General features: G+C 38.1%; 1 protein-coding gene across 2 annotated transcripts in view; it reads left to right on the forward strand.

The window, feature by feature from the left end:
- Positions 1-15,459, forward strand: part of SLCO6A1 (solute carrier organic anion transporter family member 6A1) — a 144,001-nt gene that overhangs the window by 35,508 nt on the left and 93,034 nt on the right. For both annotated transcript variants that reach the window (XM_035291167.3, XM_078365866.1), the window contains exons 5-6: positions 373-491; positions 1,984-2,093. In XM_035291167.3, coding sequence (XP_035147058.2) covers positions 373-491; positions 1,984-2,093 — 229 coding nt within the window. The remainder of the gene's footprint in view (positions 1-372; positions 492-1,983; positions 2,094-15,459) is intronic.

Genomic DNA, 15,459 nt, shown 5'->3' on the forward strand with positions numbered 1-15,459 from the left:
ATTTTAAAGGAGAGATAAGATTTAAAAAGATAGTGTTTCAAATATATAGCTTCTGGTGAAGAAAGAAAGTTTAATAGGAACAAACAAGTATCTTTTGTGAGCATTTGAGTGAGTACTTTTATGCCTACCAAGTGATACCAAGGAAAAGGGGAAAAATTAGAATCCTATAAGACAAAACAGAAGCATATAATCGGGGACTCACAATTACTCCCTTTCAACAAAACAAACAATAGAGACAAATTAACAAAAACTTTCATTTCTGTCTCACTCTCCAACCCTCCCTCTCTCACTCTCACATTCTCCACTCTGATTATTGTTTTGTTGTAATAAAATACCTAAAGTTGATTTTTTTTTTCGTTTTCTCTATGAAAGCACTACAAACAATGATGGTCCAGAATGGATACAGACTTGGTGGATTAGTTTTCTTTATACTGCTCTTGTTGCATGGTGTATATCAATACCATTGTCGTGCTTTCCAAACAATATGCCAGGTGACTATAAAATGACATTTACTAAAGTAGAGGATAGTGGTTTCTTCCTCCATGGTTCTTCTTGTCAGAGAATAGCTAAACTATATTAAAAAAACATGAGTGTGCCTTTTGCTGTAGTCATTTGTCATTGAGATAGAGTGTCAAGTGCTAGTGTTATTTAAGCAAATAAAGCAGAATTACTGCCAAATATTATTTGATTTATGTGCCAGAATTTCTATTTCTTTAGTTTGTTTTTTGTTATTTTGCTATTTTTATTTTTTGAGACAGAGTTTCACTCTTGTTATCCAGGCTGGAGTGCAGTGGCGAGATCTCAGCTCACCGCAACCTCTGCCTCCTGGGTTCAAGCGATTCTCCTGCCTCAGCCTCCTGAGTAGCTGGGATTACAGGTGCGCTCCACCATGCCTGGCTAATTTTTGTATTTTTAGTAGAGACAGGGTTTCACCATGTTGACCAGGATGGTCTCGATCTCTTGACCTTGTGATCCACCTGCCTTGGCCTCCCAAAGTACTGGGATTACAGGTGTGAGCCACCACACCCAGCCTATTTCTTTAGTTTTGAGATAGGGTCTTTCTCTGTCACTCAGGCTGCGTGCAATGGTATGATCACATATCACTGCAGCCTCAAACTTCTGGGTTCAAGTCATCCTCCTGTCTCAGCCTCCAGAGTAACTTGGACTACAGGTGCATGCCACCATGCTCAGCAAGTTTTAAATTTTTTTCTTTTTTTTTAAGAGATGGAGTCTTGCTATGTTGCCCAGGCTAGTCTTGAACTCCTGGCCTCAAGCTATACTTCCACCTTAGCCTCACAACGTGTTGAGATTACAAGTCTAAGCCACTACAACTGGCCCATTAGAATTAGTGCATATTTTTGGTTCTCATTATTTCCTTTAAAAATGCTTTATATCTAGAATCCATAAGTTGTCTTGTAAACCGAAGCATATTTAAATCAACTTATGCAGCATTTACTATATGGACTACCTCAGAATTGTTGTAAGACCCAATAATAACTGTTAAAATTTTCTTGAAAACACTGAATAGTACATGTAAAGTCAAATCAAATACTCTTCTGATTAGAGGACACTTCATTGGCACAAAATAGTTTTAATAGTATCAAAGATTATTCCCTTATATTTTAGAGCAAATTGGTAGCCATTTGCCAAGTGTGGCTATATAAATTTTAAAATAAATTAAAATTTTATTTACTCAGTCATTGTAACTGCACTTTAAGTATTTAATAGCCATATGTCGCCAGTGGCTACAGTAATGGACTGTGCACATATGGAAAGTTTTCATTATCACAGAATGTTCTTCAGGAAAATACTGTTTTAGAAGACTGTGTCTTTTAATTAATGAGATTGACTTTAGCTTGTTCAAAAATAACTCATTTGTCATTTCAAGATTAACTGAATTTATTAGGGTATGTAGGTATATTTTACATATGGGTTTTAGTTATTTGAATATGTCCTAAGATATTTTTACTTGTTAATATATAGGTTCAACACAGATAAAAGCTGGGAAACGTGAACAGCTTCATTTGTTTGACAGAAAATATAAAGATCTGGAACTTGGAATTAGTATCAAGGATTTATTTGCTGGCCTTTGGGTAAAGTAAAATATTATACTTGAACAAGCCAACTAAGTTGACCTGTGTAATTTTCTAATAGTGAACTTACAAAAATACCCGTAAAGTGTTTAATCTAAATCTGGGTGAAATTTTGAGGCCTTTGAACTAACTTATTCACTTTACAGATAATAAAAAATAGGACTTACCTTGCTAATAACTTGACTAGTCTCAGAGATTGGCACCAGGTACCTTCCTTCTATTTCTCTTAGTTTTATATTATTTTATGTTTACTTTTTCTCTGCAGAAATTAATCAAGCATTTAATGGGATGACATGTATGAATCAACATTATCTTTTTATTATGTTTAAGTGACTCAGAAGAGAACTCTGGAAGTTGAAAAATAGTCCCACAAACATAGTATTTTGCGGAAAATATTTCAATATTAAATGAAGAAAATCTTTGTTTTTCTAACTGAAACAAGGTCGATAATACAGATATTGTGGAGCTTAAAAACACCAACTTTTAAATAATGATTTGACTTTCCATTTGTTTTCTCTTCTGCTATTCATAACTTCATCTTTTCTGTTGTTTCCAGAATTGTATTTCTCATATATACATTGTATCAAGTCATTTCTCAGATTACTTGGTAGATGAATTTCATATTTTTTAATAGGACTTTCAAGATCCTTCACAGTAGCATGGACTAAATTTTCCTATCCCATTTCCTTAGAATTTTATTCCTCTCTCCCCCACATTCCAGCCTCTTGGTCTTTCCTGACACATTAGGTCATTTTTATATTCCTGTAATTTAGTAGAATGCTAATCCCTCTATTTAAAATGTCGTTCTCTCTCTTCTCCATTATAAAAAAAACCTATTTGTCAAATCTTACCTTATATTCCCAGGAAAAATGAGTTTCTCCCTCCTTAATACTTTGATAGATCTTAGTTATAGTATGTTATGTATATATGTATACACACACACACACACACACACACACACACACACACACACTTTTGTTATACTGGTTTAATCCTAAAACTATATGTTGTATAAAATCCAAAATATATTTATTTGTTTCTATTCTGTGTTCATCTTTCAATCAGATCATAAACCAATCATCCTAACTGGTTACATTTAATACAGATTTTTATATAATTTTTTAATCAAAATATTACATGTACATATATTGTAACAATGCAGAAGCAAGTTAGTTACAATCTCTTTCATATTGGCAAAAATTAACACACATTTATTAAAAGCACTAATTTAAACATGAATGTTTTTTTTTTTGGGGGGGAGGAAGGCAGGAAGGAAGGGAATAAGGACAGTAGGGAGGAAGGAAGGGATGAAGGAAGGAAGGAAGGGAGGAAGCGGGGAGGGAGGGAGGAAGGAAGGGATGAAGGAAGGAAGGAAGGGAGGAAGCGGGGAGGGAGGGAGGAAGGGAGGGAGGGAAGGGAAGAAAGGAAATCAAGCAATGAAAGAGACATTGCCGACCTGGATCTAGAGGTTTACAAGTTGATTTCTTTTTTTTTTTGAGAGAAGGAAAAAAAAAAAATAAGTAAAGGAGAGGAAGAAAGAGGAAGAGAAAGAGGGAGAGTAAATGGAAATATTGCTCTATTTTGAAAAAAATTGGGTGTTAATAATGGCCAATCAATGTTTCATTTAAACTTATGGGTAGGTGTGATGTGGTATTGACAAGAATGTATATTTTGTGTATTTGAACTGGAGAGCGCTATAAATATTTATTAAGTTTACTTGTTCTGGATCTGAGTTCGAGTCCTTGATATCCTTATTAATTTCCTGTCTCATTTAATCTAAGTCTCCTATCTGGGTGTTAGGATCGTTAGCTCTTGTTGTTGCATTGATCCTTTTACCACTGTATCTTTGTTGCTTTAAAATCTATTTTATCCGATACAAGAATTGCAACTCCTGCTTTTTATTTATTTATTATTTATTTTTGCTCTCCATTTGGTTGGTAAATCTTTCTCCATCCCTTTGTTTTGAGTCTTTGTGTATCCTTGCATGTGATACAGGTCTGGATGTAACATACCGTTGGGTTTTGGCTGTGTCTTTTGATTGGGAATTCAGTCAATTTAAATTTAGGGTTACTGCCATTTGATGTTGACTGGCTGTTTTATCCATTTGTTGGTGTAAATTCTTCTTTATGTTGGTGCTCTTTACTTTTTGGTGTATTTTTAGAAAGGCTAATACTGGTTGTTTCTTTCTGTGTGTAATGCTTCTTTCAGAAGCTCTTGTAAAGCAGGCCTGGTGGTAATAAAATCTCTGAGTTGTTGCTTGTTCATAAAAGATTTTATTTTTCCTTCAGTTGTGAAGCTTAGTTTGGCTGGATATGAAATTCTGGGCTGAAGGTTCTGTTCTTTGAGGATGTTGAATATTGGCCCCCACTCTCTTCTGGCCTGTAGAGTTTCTGCCAAGAGATCTGCTGTAAGTCTGATAGGCTTGCCTTTGTGGGTAATTTGACCTTTCTCTCTGGCTGCCCTTAGTATCCTCTCCTTCGTTTCAACCCTGGTGAATCTAACGATTATGTGCCTTGGGGTTGCTCTTCTTGAGGAATATCTTTGTGGTGTTCTCTGTATTACCTGGGGTTGAGTGTTGACCTGCTTTGCTAGTTTAGGAAAATTTTCCTGAATAATATCCTGAAGGGTATTTTCCAGCTTGGATTCATTCTCTCCGTCGCATTCAGGTACACCTATCAAACGTAAATTTGGTCTTTACACATAGTCCCACATTTCTTGGAGACTTTGCTCATTCCTTTTTATCCTTTTTTCTCTAATCTTTTCTTCACGTTTTATTTCATTAAGTTGGACTTTGACCTCTGATATCCCTTCTTCTGCTTGAACAATTCGAGTGTTTAAACCTGTGCATACTTCTCGGAGTTCCTGTATTGTATTCTTCAGTTCCATTAATTCATTCATACTCCTCTCTAAGTTGTCTATTCTCAATAGGATTTCATAAAACCTTTTTTCAAAGTTCCTAGTTTCTTTACATTGGGCTAATCCCGGGATGTTAGCCTTCTGTCATCAGGAGGCGCTCGTTCTCCATCAAGCCTTGTTCCACTGTTGATGTGGAACTGAGATCATCTTTAGAGGGAAAGGCGTTCTGACTTTGAGTATTCTCAGCTTTTATACGCTGGTTTCTTCCCGTCATTGTAAATTTATCCTCCTGTCGTCTTTGAAATTACCAACTTTCAGATTAGGTCTCTTGAGTGGACGTCTAGGTTGTTAGTTCCCAGGGCCAGAGCAGCGGCGTTAAAACTGATGGTGCTTTTCTGCCCAGGATTCTCCTGTCGGGCTTCCTTCTTGTTTCCGTAGTAGGCGGCTCTGCCTTCCCGGGGCTCCAAACCTCAGTCAGAAGGGGAACCGGTCCTGTTTACTCTGTGCCGAGCGCTGCCGCGTCGAGGTGCCGGCGGAACCGCTGCGCCGACCACGAGAGTCTTGCTGGCGACTCTTGTGTTTCCACCACTGGGGGATCTTCTGCTCCGTGAGCGACCAGAATTTGTCTGAAAGTGTGGCGTCCTCTAGTTCTCTGCGCCTTCCCTGAGAGCTGCAATCCCGGGATGTTAGCGATCGGCCATCTTGGATCGTTTCTAAACATGAATGTTTTAAAGGTTTTTAAGTTTAATGCCAGAAAAGAAAAAAAAAAAGCCAATTCCAATACTTCTCTCTTGGAAATGGAGCATTTTATTATTATTGCTAGACAGGTTATAAAATAATGCCTAGCAACAGCCTTAGACTTCTGACTAACATCTATTTGAGTAGATACCTAGAAGATATCTTATTTCTTCTTAAAGTTTATCAGAAGGTGGAACTTTTAGAATTGCAGAGCAAGAAACATGGAAAATCCTTACCTCCAAGAGGTGGTGATAAACTGGCAGAATTGTCAACAACTATTTTGAAAGTCTGGAAATTAAGCAAAGGCATACAATAAATTGAAAGCCTTTATTCAAGAGTTATTGAACATTGGTTAGAAGAGTAGGCTCTGTGACATTTAAATTTGGGACTGTATCCACAGTCTTTTCTTCCCTTCCTGTCCTCTATGTCTTGGTAACAGAGAAGGCTATTTTCTTTGATCTAGAAAATAAGAAAACTAATAAACAGTAGGATGAGAAATTTAATTTGCTAAAGGCCAGTTTTCTTCCTGCCACTTGAGGTGGTTGCTCTAATTTGGAGCTCCATGGAAAAGTCCTAGGACAGCAATGACAATATTGGTGGCAAATCTTTGGAAAAGGCCAACATCACAGCTATCAAAGGCAGCAATACTGGTTAGGGTAAACAGTAAAGCAGCTGAAAATATGAAAGATATATATGGCCAATGATATTGGACTTTGAAAGCTCTAATACATTCTTGGGGATCTGTTCACATGCTCAGGAGAAGTCAGAGATGGCCCTAGTTATCTGCTGGTTCTTGGCTGACCACAAGTCCCTACATAAACAGAAAGTGGAAGTCAAAGCAGATTTTAAACTGCCTGAAGTTTGAATATGTGATTCAATCCATGTACAGGTCCCCTCAGCAAAAAGTGGAAGCCCTACTGACCCAAGATATTTAAGTAAAACCCCAGCCCAATTATTGGGTGGAGATCAAGCTGTACTGACCCTAGGGTGACTCCTGGGAAGCTAGGCTTAAAAATGAAGAAAATAATTGAAAGTAGAGCATAGACTTCAGTGGCTGCACACTCCCAGGGAGATATAATTTATTTAATTAGTCCTGAAAAGCAGTAAGCAAAAGACAGAAAACAGCAACACACAACTCCTGAGGGTGGGGAAATCAGAATCCAGAAAACCTACAACGTATTATTAGTGTCCAGTTTCCAATAAAACCTCAGGAAAAATAAAAGAAAGAAGAAAATGTGACCCATATAATGAAAAAGTCAGTACAAACTGTCTCTGAGGTGGCTCAGATGTTGGATATAGTAAACAAAAACTTCATGTAAACTATTATAAATATATTCAAAAGAATTTTAAAAATGTTTGCTTTTTCTGTTTCTTTTCTTTGAGACAGGGTCTCACTCTGTCACCCAGGCTGGAATGCAGCAGCACAATCAGGGCTCACTGCAGCCTCAGTCTTCCTCAGCCTCCTGAGTAGCTAGGACTGTAGGTGCACATCACCATACCCAGCTAATTTTTAAATTTTATGTAGAAAAATCTTACTATTGTTGCCCAGGCTGGTCTTGAACTTGGCTTATGTGAGATAGCTCTGATTTTAGATTAGGGAAAAAATTGTACAAAAAATTAGGGAAAACTATGTAACTAAAGTTTCCTTTTATCTTGAAAAAAGAGTGGAAAGTTGACTAGCAAATAAGAAAACTAAAAAAGGAAAGTAAGAGAAGCTTAATTTGCTAAAGGCCAATTGTCTTTCTCTATTAATTCTATGGTTTTACCGCTCCTCATATGACACTTGGTTTGGATCATTTTCATGAAATCCAATGGCCATTTAGAAACTCCTGACACAAGGACTACTAGAAAATCATTTCAAGAAAGAAATCATATATCACCATCATTATGAGACTTATTGACTAGGAGCTTGTTTAAATATACTTCTCCTGAGTGTCTAGGCACAGATCTTAAAAAATAGTCTTTTCTTGTAATGAATTTTTATTAAAGTGAGACAGAGAAGTAGCTATTTTTAGAATGGATTACCATGTTTCATTGATCATTATATTTTTAAAAACATTTCTTTAAAAAGGAAAGAGCTTATGAAAATATCAGTAATTTTAATAGTTTTAAAGTAGATGAAATATATGCAAGTAAAATAAAATTTAAAAGGCTGAAACAAAGACAAAACATTTAACATTTTAATGAAGTGATAGTATCCACGAGGTTACAAGTTATAAATATAAAAGTAGTTGGAATTAGACTTTAAGATCAGAAAGTAGAACAGAGGATAAAAACAAAAGCTATCTCTCTATAGATGTAAGAATAAAACAGATTAGAAACATTTAGAAAAGAATAAAAACATAAAGTTTGGAGGTTAGGGAAGAACATGGAAAAGAAAGAGCAAAAAAATTATGGATGGAATTTGGTAAGGAATAAGATTTTACAGAGGAAAAGCTCCCTCTAAATGTGTGGAATCGAGAGCTCAATACTTTTATCATTTTTCTTCATCTCACCTGTAAGTTTTCTGCCTTATCAGAGGAGCTACATATTTGCATACTAGGACTCAGATGAACAAGGAAGTGTCAATGAATATTATGATATAAAAAATCTTGTGAACTGTTAAAAAAAAATGAATGTGAGGTATTATTGCCATGTGACTATTAATTGTTGACAAAAAAATGAAGCCAGTGTCCAAATTATTTAGTCATCTTCCTATTGGTAGTTAAAATAATGAATTTCATTTGAAAGCAAGTAAATTGCTATTGTAGAAGAATCAATGTAAATCTTATTTAAATAACATAATTTTCAAAACTATATTAGAGAGTTCCAAGATGTCTGACTAGAAGCAGCTAGTGTGTGCTGCTCTCGTGGAGAGGAGATTCAGTGGCGAGTAAACACCTTCCTTATCAACTGGCTTGTCCAGGAGGACACGTTGGGATTCATCAAGGAAGCAGCACAGCCCATGGAAAAGAGGGACGAGTAAGACAGGACAGCCTCCCACTTGGGATTGGTGTAGAGCCATAATAGGCTCCCCATTGAGGGGAAACAGCAAGTAAGTGAGAGCCCCCAAGGTCACACATTTTTGTCACAACTCTTTGCAACCCTGGGCACAGGAGATTCCCCAACCTGCTCCATCCAGGGCCTCCAGACTGACATGAAGAGCTGCACAGAGCCTGAGTAGAGTTGCTGTTCAGGTACATGCCAAATCCCAGGGACATTGGACTCTTGAACACCCTATGCCAGCAACTGTGTTTCTGCCAACAAAGAAGGCCAGGCTCTCTCACATGCCCCCAGGATAGGGGCCATATCCACAGTGCTGTTGAGCAGATGGACTGAGGGCCCTGCCTCCACTATACCTCTCCAGACAAAGCCCGCTGAGGTGGGATGCTAGCACAGCCAACCCATCCCTGCCTGAGCTCTCAGGCTGGTAGCAGCTCTGTATATCACTGGGATGTGGCTTCCGGAGGTAATAGGTAGCCTGCCATTTTTTCCACTCTACTTCTCTCAGGCTCGATAGGGAGCAATGAGCTTAAGGGCTATTGCAGGCCTCCTGCACAGTGCAGCTTCCTTACCTAACAGCCACCACATTGTTCTCCACATGGAATCCTGCCCTTGTGACTCCTCTTTGGGCAGGGCCTCTCTACATGGGTCACCAGCACAGTCACCCTGCCCCAACCTGAAGCCTTCAGTTGATGATGGCTCTGCACTTCTCTGGGGAGGAAAATCAGAGACACCTCAGACCCTCTGCCCTTGCTGCTACAGCAGTACCACAGTTACTACTCTTGGGCTAGGAAAAGTCAAAGGGCCTGAGGGCTTTACTCACACCTCAAGCATGCTGTGGCCACCCTGTGGAGGAACAGGCCAGTCTTTCTTGCCTGTGTGCCCCCTGCTTACTACCAGGCAGGGTACCTTGGCTTGGACCAGCAACACAGCTGCTTCACTCTGGCTAATCATACTGATTAGCAGCTGCTCTGTGTTTCTCTGGAGTGGAGCCCCAAGAGATAAGTGAAAGGCCCTCTGCCATTGCCACTGCCAAAGTCCTTGCCCCTAGCGCCCACAAGCAAGGTAGGGAAGAAAAATCATGAGCTTGCCCCGGGGCTATGTGCATAGCCTGGAAATGCCAAGCTGAGATCTGCAGCCAACACTAGTGGGAAAGGAGCTCACACTCTCAGATCACTGAGAGAGAGCATGGCTGCAAATGCAAGGAAATACAGAGGAACCGCATGGCTGAGCAAGAGCCCACCTACTGGTCATGATGCTTAAGTGCCATTTACTGGATTGCAGCCCAAACTCCAACTCCAAAAATACTTGGCTAATGTACCCTGCTGTGAAACCAAGCACAGAAGTTCTGTCACAAATAAAGATGCTGCACAAAGCCTCGGCTCTCTGAAAACATCCAGAAATGAAATCAACTGACTCTAGTCAAATTATACCATGGTTAAAGGAACATCAGCCCACACACATGAGTAAGAACCAGCACAAAATGTCTGGTAACTGTAAAAGCCAGAATGTCTTTTTACTTCCAGACAACCTCATTAGCTCCCCAGAAATGCTTATTCACCAGAATGAAAAGGCTGAAATGACAGAATTCAGAATCTGGATGGAAATGAAGATCTTAGATATTCAGAAGCTGAAACCTATCCAAAAGTGTACAAGGAATCCAATAAAATTACAGAAGAGATGAAAGATGAAGTAGACATTTTAAGAAAGAATCAAATCTGGCTGATATAGCTGAAAAACTCACTACGAGAATTTCATAACATAATAAGGAGTATCAACCATCAAGGAAAGAATCTCAGATCTTGAAGATCAGTAGTTTGAATTAACTCAGACAAAAATAAAAAAGAATTTTACAAAATAAACAAAACCTCCAAGAAACATGTGATTGTGTTAATAGACCAAATCTGTGACTCACTGATATCCCTGAAAGACAGGGAGAGACAGTAAGCAACTTGGAAAACATATTTGAGGATATTGTCCATAAAATTTTTCCCAGTCTCACCAGAGAGGTCAATATACAAATTATGAAATTCATAGTACCCTTGTGAGATATTATACAAGATGACTATCCCCAAGAGACATAGTCCTTGGATCCTCCAAGGTCAATGCAAAATAAAAAATACTTAAGGCAGCTAGAGTGACGGGAAAGGTCACCTAGAAAGAGAACCCCATCAGGCTAACAGTAGACCTTTCAGCAGAAACTCTACAACCAGAAGAGACTGAGGACTTATATTCAGGATTTTTAAAGAAAAGAAATTAGAACCAATAATTTTATATCCAATGAAACTAAGCTTCATAAGCCAAAGAGAAATAAAATCCCTTTTAGATAAGCAAATGCTAAGGAAATTTCTTACCACTAGGCCTGCCTTATAAGAAGTTCCTAAGGGGGTGCTAAACATGGAAATGAAACACCATTACTGACCACCACAAAAACACCCTTAAGTACATAGACTATTGACACTATAAGCAAATACACAATCCAGTTTACATAACAAACAGCTAACTACACAATGATAGGCTCAAATCTACACATGTGAACATTAACCTTAAACAGAAATGGATTATAGCTCCCACTTAAAAGGCACAGACTGTCAAGATGGATAATGAAGCAAGCACTTTGGGAGGCTGATGTGGGCAAATCATGAGGTCAGGAGTTCGAGACCAGCCTGGCCAACATGATGAAACCCATCTCTACTAAAAATACAAAAAATTAGCTGGGTATAGTGGTGGGTGCCTGTAATCCCAGCTACTTGGGAGGCTGAGGCAGGAACCCAAGAGGCGGAGGTTGCAGTGAGCCTAGATCATGCCACTGCACTCTAGCCCAGGGAACAGGGTGAGACTCTGTCTCAAAAAAAAACTTTCAGCAAACTAGGCATCAAAAGTCCATACCTCAAAATAGTAAGAGTCATCTATGGCAAACCCATAACCAACATCATACTGAATGAACAAAATCTGGAAATATTCCCCCTGGAAAACTGGAACAAGACAAGGATGCCCTCTCTCACCATTCCTATTCAACATAGGATTGAAAGTCCTGGCCATAGCGATCAGATAAGAGAAAGAAATAAAAGGCATATAAATAGGAAGAGAGGAAGTCAAACTGTTTTTCTTTTCTTAAAATTAAACTTTAAGTTCTGGGGTACATGTGCAGATAGTGCAGGTTTGTTATGTAGGTATATGTGTGCCAGGGTGGTACTTTGCTGCATCTATCACCCCATTATCTACATTGGGTGTTTCTCCTAATGCTATCCCTCCCCAATTTCCCCACCCCTTGCTCTTCCTCCCTTAGCTCCCCACCTCCCAGGCCCCTGTGTGCGATGTTCCCCTCACTGTGTTCATGTGTTCTCATTGTTCAACACCCACTTATAAGCGAGAACATGTGGTGTTTGCAAACTATTTTTCTTTATAGACAATATAATACTGTACCTAGAAAGCCCCATAGTATCTTCCCAGTGGCTCCTAGAGTTCATAAACAACTTCAGCAAAGTTTCAGGATACAAAATCAACGTACAGAAATCAGTAGCATTTCTCTACACCAATGTCGAAGCTGAGAGCCAAATCAAGAATGCAATCCCATTCACAATAGCCACGAAAAGACTAAAATACCCAGGAATACAACTATCAAGGATGTTGAAAGATCTGTACAAAGGAGAACTACAAAACACTGCTGAAAGAAATCAAAGCCAACATGAAAAAATGGAAAAATATTCCATAATCCTGAATAGGAAAATTCAATATAGTTAAAAATGGCCATTTATAGATTTAATACTATTCCTATTAAACTACCAATGAGATTTTTCACAGGATTAGTAAAAAAGAAAAAAAACATTCTAGAATTCATTTGGAACATCATCAACAACAAAAACCCTGAAAAACCAAAGCAATACTAAGCAAAAAGAACAAAGCTGGAGGTATGACACTACCCAACTTCAGACTATACTACAAGGCTCCTAAAACAGCATGGTACTGGTACATAAACAAACACATAGACCAATGGAACAGAATATAGAACACAGAAATAAAGGTGCACACCTACAACAATCTGATCTTCAAGAAAAGCCAACAAAAACAAGAAATAGGCAAATGACTCCCTATTCAATAAATGATGCTGAGATAACTGGGTAGCCATAGGTAGAATTGAGACTAGACCCATACCTTTCACCATATACAACTCAAGATGGATTAAAGATTTAAATGTAAAATCTAAAGTATAAAAACCTTAGAAGAAAATCAGGAAATAGCATTCTGGATGTTGGCCCAGGCAAAGACATGATGGAGATTCTGAAAGCAATGACCACAAAAACAGAAATTGACAAATGGGACTTAATTAAACTAAAGCATTCTGCACAGCCAAAGAAACTATCAACAGAGTATACAGAAACCCTACAGAGTAGGATAAAATATTTGCAAACTATACATATGACAAAGATCTCATATCCACAATCTGTAAAGAACTCAAATCGGCAAGCAAAACAACCCCACTATAAAATGGGCAAAGGATATCAGCCCTTTGTCAGATGGGTAGACTGCGAAAATTTTTTCCCATTCTGTTGGTTGCCGATCCACTCTAGTGACTGTTTCTTTTGCCGTGAAGAAGCTGTGGAGTTTCATTAGGTCCCATTTGTCTATTTTGGCTTTTGTTGCCAATGCTTTTGGTGTTTTGTTCATGAAGTCCTTGCCTACTCCTATGTCCTGGATAGTTTTGCCTAGATTTCCTTCTAGGGTTTTTATGGTACCAGGTCTTATGTTTAAGTCTTTAATCCATCTGGAGTTAATTTTAGTGTAAGGTGTCAGGAAGGGGTCCAGTTTCTGCTTTCTGCACATGGCTAGCCAGTTTTCCCAACACCATTTGTTAAACAGGGAATCCTTTCCCCATTGCTTGTTTTTGTCAGGTTTATCAAAGATTGTATAGTTGTATGTATGTTGTGTTGCCTCCAGTGCCTCTGTTTTGTTCCATTGGTCTATATCTCTGTTTTGGTACTGGGGTCTATTGGGGGGAAAAGGGGAGGGCCAGTGGGAGGGGGAGGTGGGGAGGGAGAGCCTGGGGAGAAATGCCAAATGTGGGTGAAGGGGAGAAGAAAAGCAAAGCACACTGCCATGTGTGTACCTACGCAACTGTCTTGCATGCTCTGCTCATGTACCCCAAAACCTAAAATCCAATAAAAATTTTAAAAAATAAAATAAAATGGGCAAAGTACATAAACAGACAATTTTCAAAATAAAACATACATGTGGCCAACAAGCATATGAAAAATGCTTGATATTACATTGTTAGGGAAAATCAAATCAGAACCACAATGAGATACCATTGCACACTAGCAATAATGGCTATTTTAAAAAGTGAAAAAATAGATGCTGGTGTGGTTGCAGAGAAAAGGAACTCTTAAAGCATTGCTGGTGGGACTATAAATTAGTTTATTGTGGAAAGCAGTGTGGCAATTCCTCAAAGAAGTTAAAACAGAACTATTTGATCTAACAATCCCATATCTGGATATAAACCCAAAAGAATATAAATTGTTCTATCATAAAGACACATGCATGCATATGTTCATAACAGCACTATTCACAATAGCCAAAATATTGAATCCACGTAGATGCTCATTAATGCTGGAATCAATAAGGAAAATGTAGTATATATACGTCATGGAATACTATGCTGCTATACAAAAATGAGATTTTAGTCTTCGCAGTAACATGGAGGGAGCTGGAGGCCATTATCTTAAGCAAATTGATGCAAAAACAGAAAATCAAATACCTCATATTGTCACTTATAACTGGGAGCAAAACATTGAGTACACATGGACACAAAGAAGTGAACAATAACCACTGGAGTATGTTTCAAGGTAGGGGGTGAGAGGTGGGTGAGCATTGAAAAACTACCTATTGAGTATGATTCTGATTATCTGAATGACAAAATTTTCTGAAACTACACCCCCACAACATACAATTTACCCATGTAACAAACTTTAAATAAAAGTTGAAAAATAAAATCAAAGAAAACAAAATTATAGTTATTACTTCTATTTGTCAGAACATTTTATAGTAGTTTTAGTCTCTGAATCATTTCCTAGGCGTGACTCTAAATAAACTGATTTTTCTGAAAGCAGAGGAGGTGAAATGCCAACAGAGTTAACAAAAAAAAAAAAAAATTTTTTAAATTTGCAATTAGCAGCATTTCCTAGAGGAGATATTTTATTCTGATGGACAGATTTGATGAAGAGAGCCATTACTTACTTTCTATGGCAAATTGTGGCTATTTAACTTAAAGAATCAAGATCAGGGTAAATAAGTTAAATTAAAAAGTAAAACACTTAAAGAGTGCAAAGCGGTTTATTGGTCTCTTTAACTTATTTTTTCCTTCTTTTTGTCTCTCGGGAAATGTCTTTTACTGGCAGGATCAGTGTGTTCTGCCATGCAAACTTGACTAGGGTAGGGAGTAAATCAGTGCTTGAAAGATAAAATTCTAGAAAAAGCTGCGACACTGTATGTCCCACCTTCAATGAACCCTGGTTGAGACTCTACAAACTCTTTCCTCTCTGCAACATTCCTCTGCCTTTATTTCCTCCTTTTCATTTGTTTCCGACTTCTGTTAGAGGACTAACCTGAACTTAAAAAGTATTTTTTAAGGAGTACCTAGCCTAATTGGAAAGCAATCCTAGAAGAGAATGAATCCCTTCCTGTGTGGGAAAAACCTTGGTTACAGACAAATTCTGTGATTAACAAGGGCTACCTAATAGCCACAGTACTGTCAGATATGAATAGTAGTAAAGAACTATCTGCTACTGAATAG

Source organism: Callithrix jacchus, chromosome 2 (assembly GCF_049354715.1).
Source record: "Callithrix jacchus isolate 240 chromosome 2, calJac240_pri, whole genome shotgun sequence".
NCBI classification, from domain to species: Eukaryota; Metazoa; Chordata; class Mammalia; order Primates; family Cebidae; genus Callithrix; species Callithrix jacchus.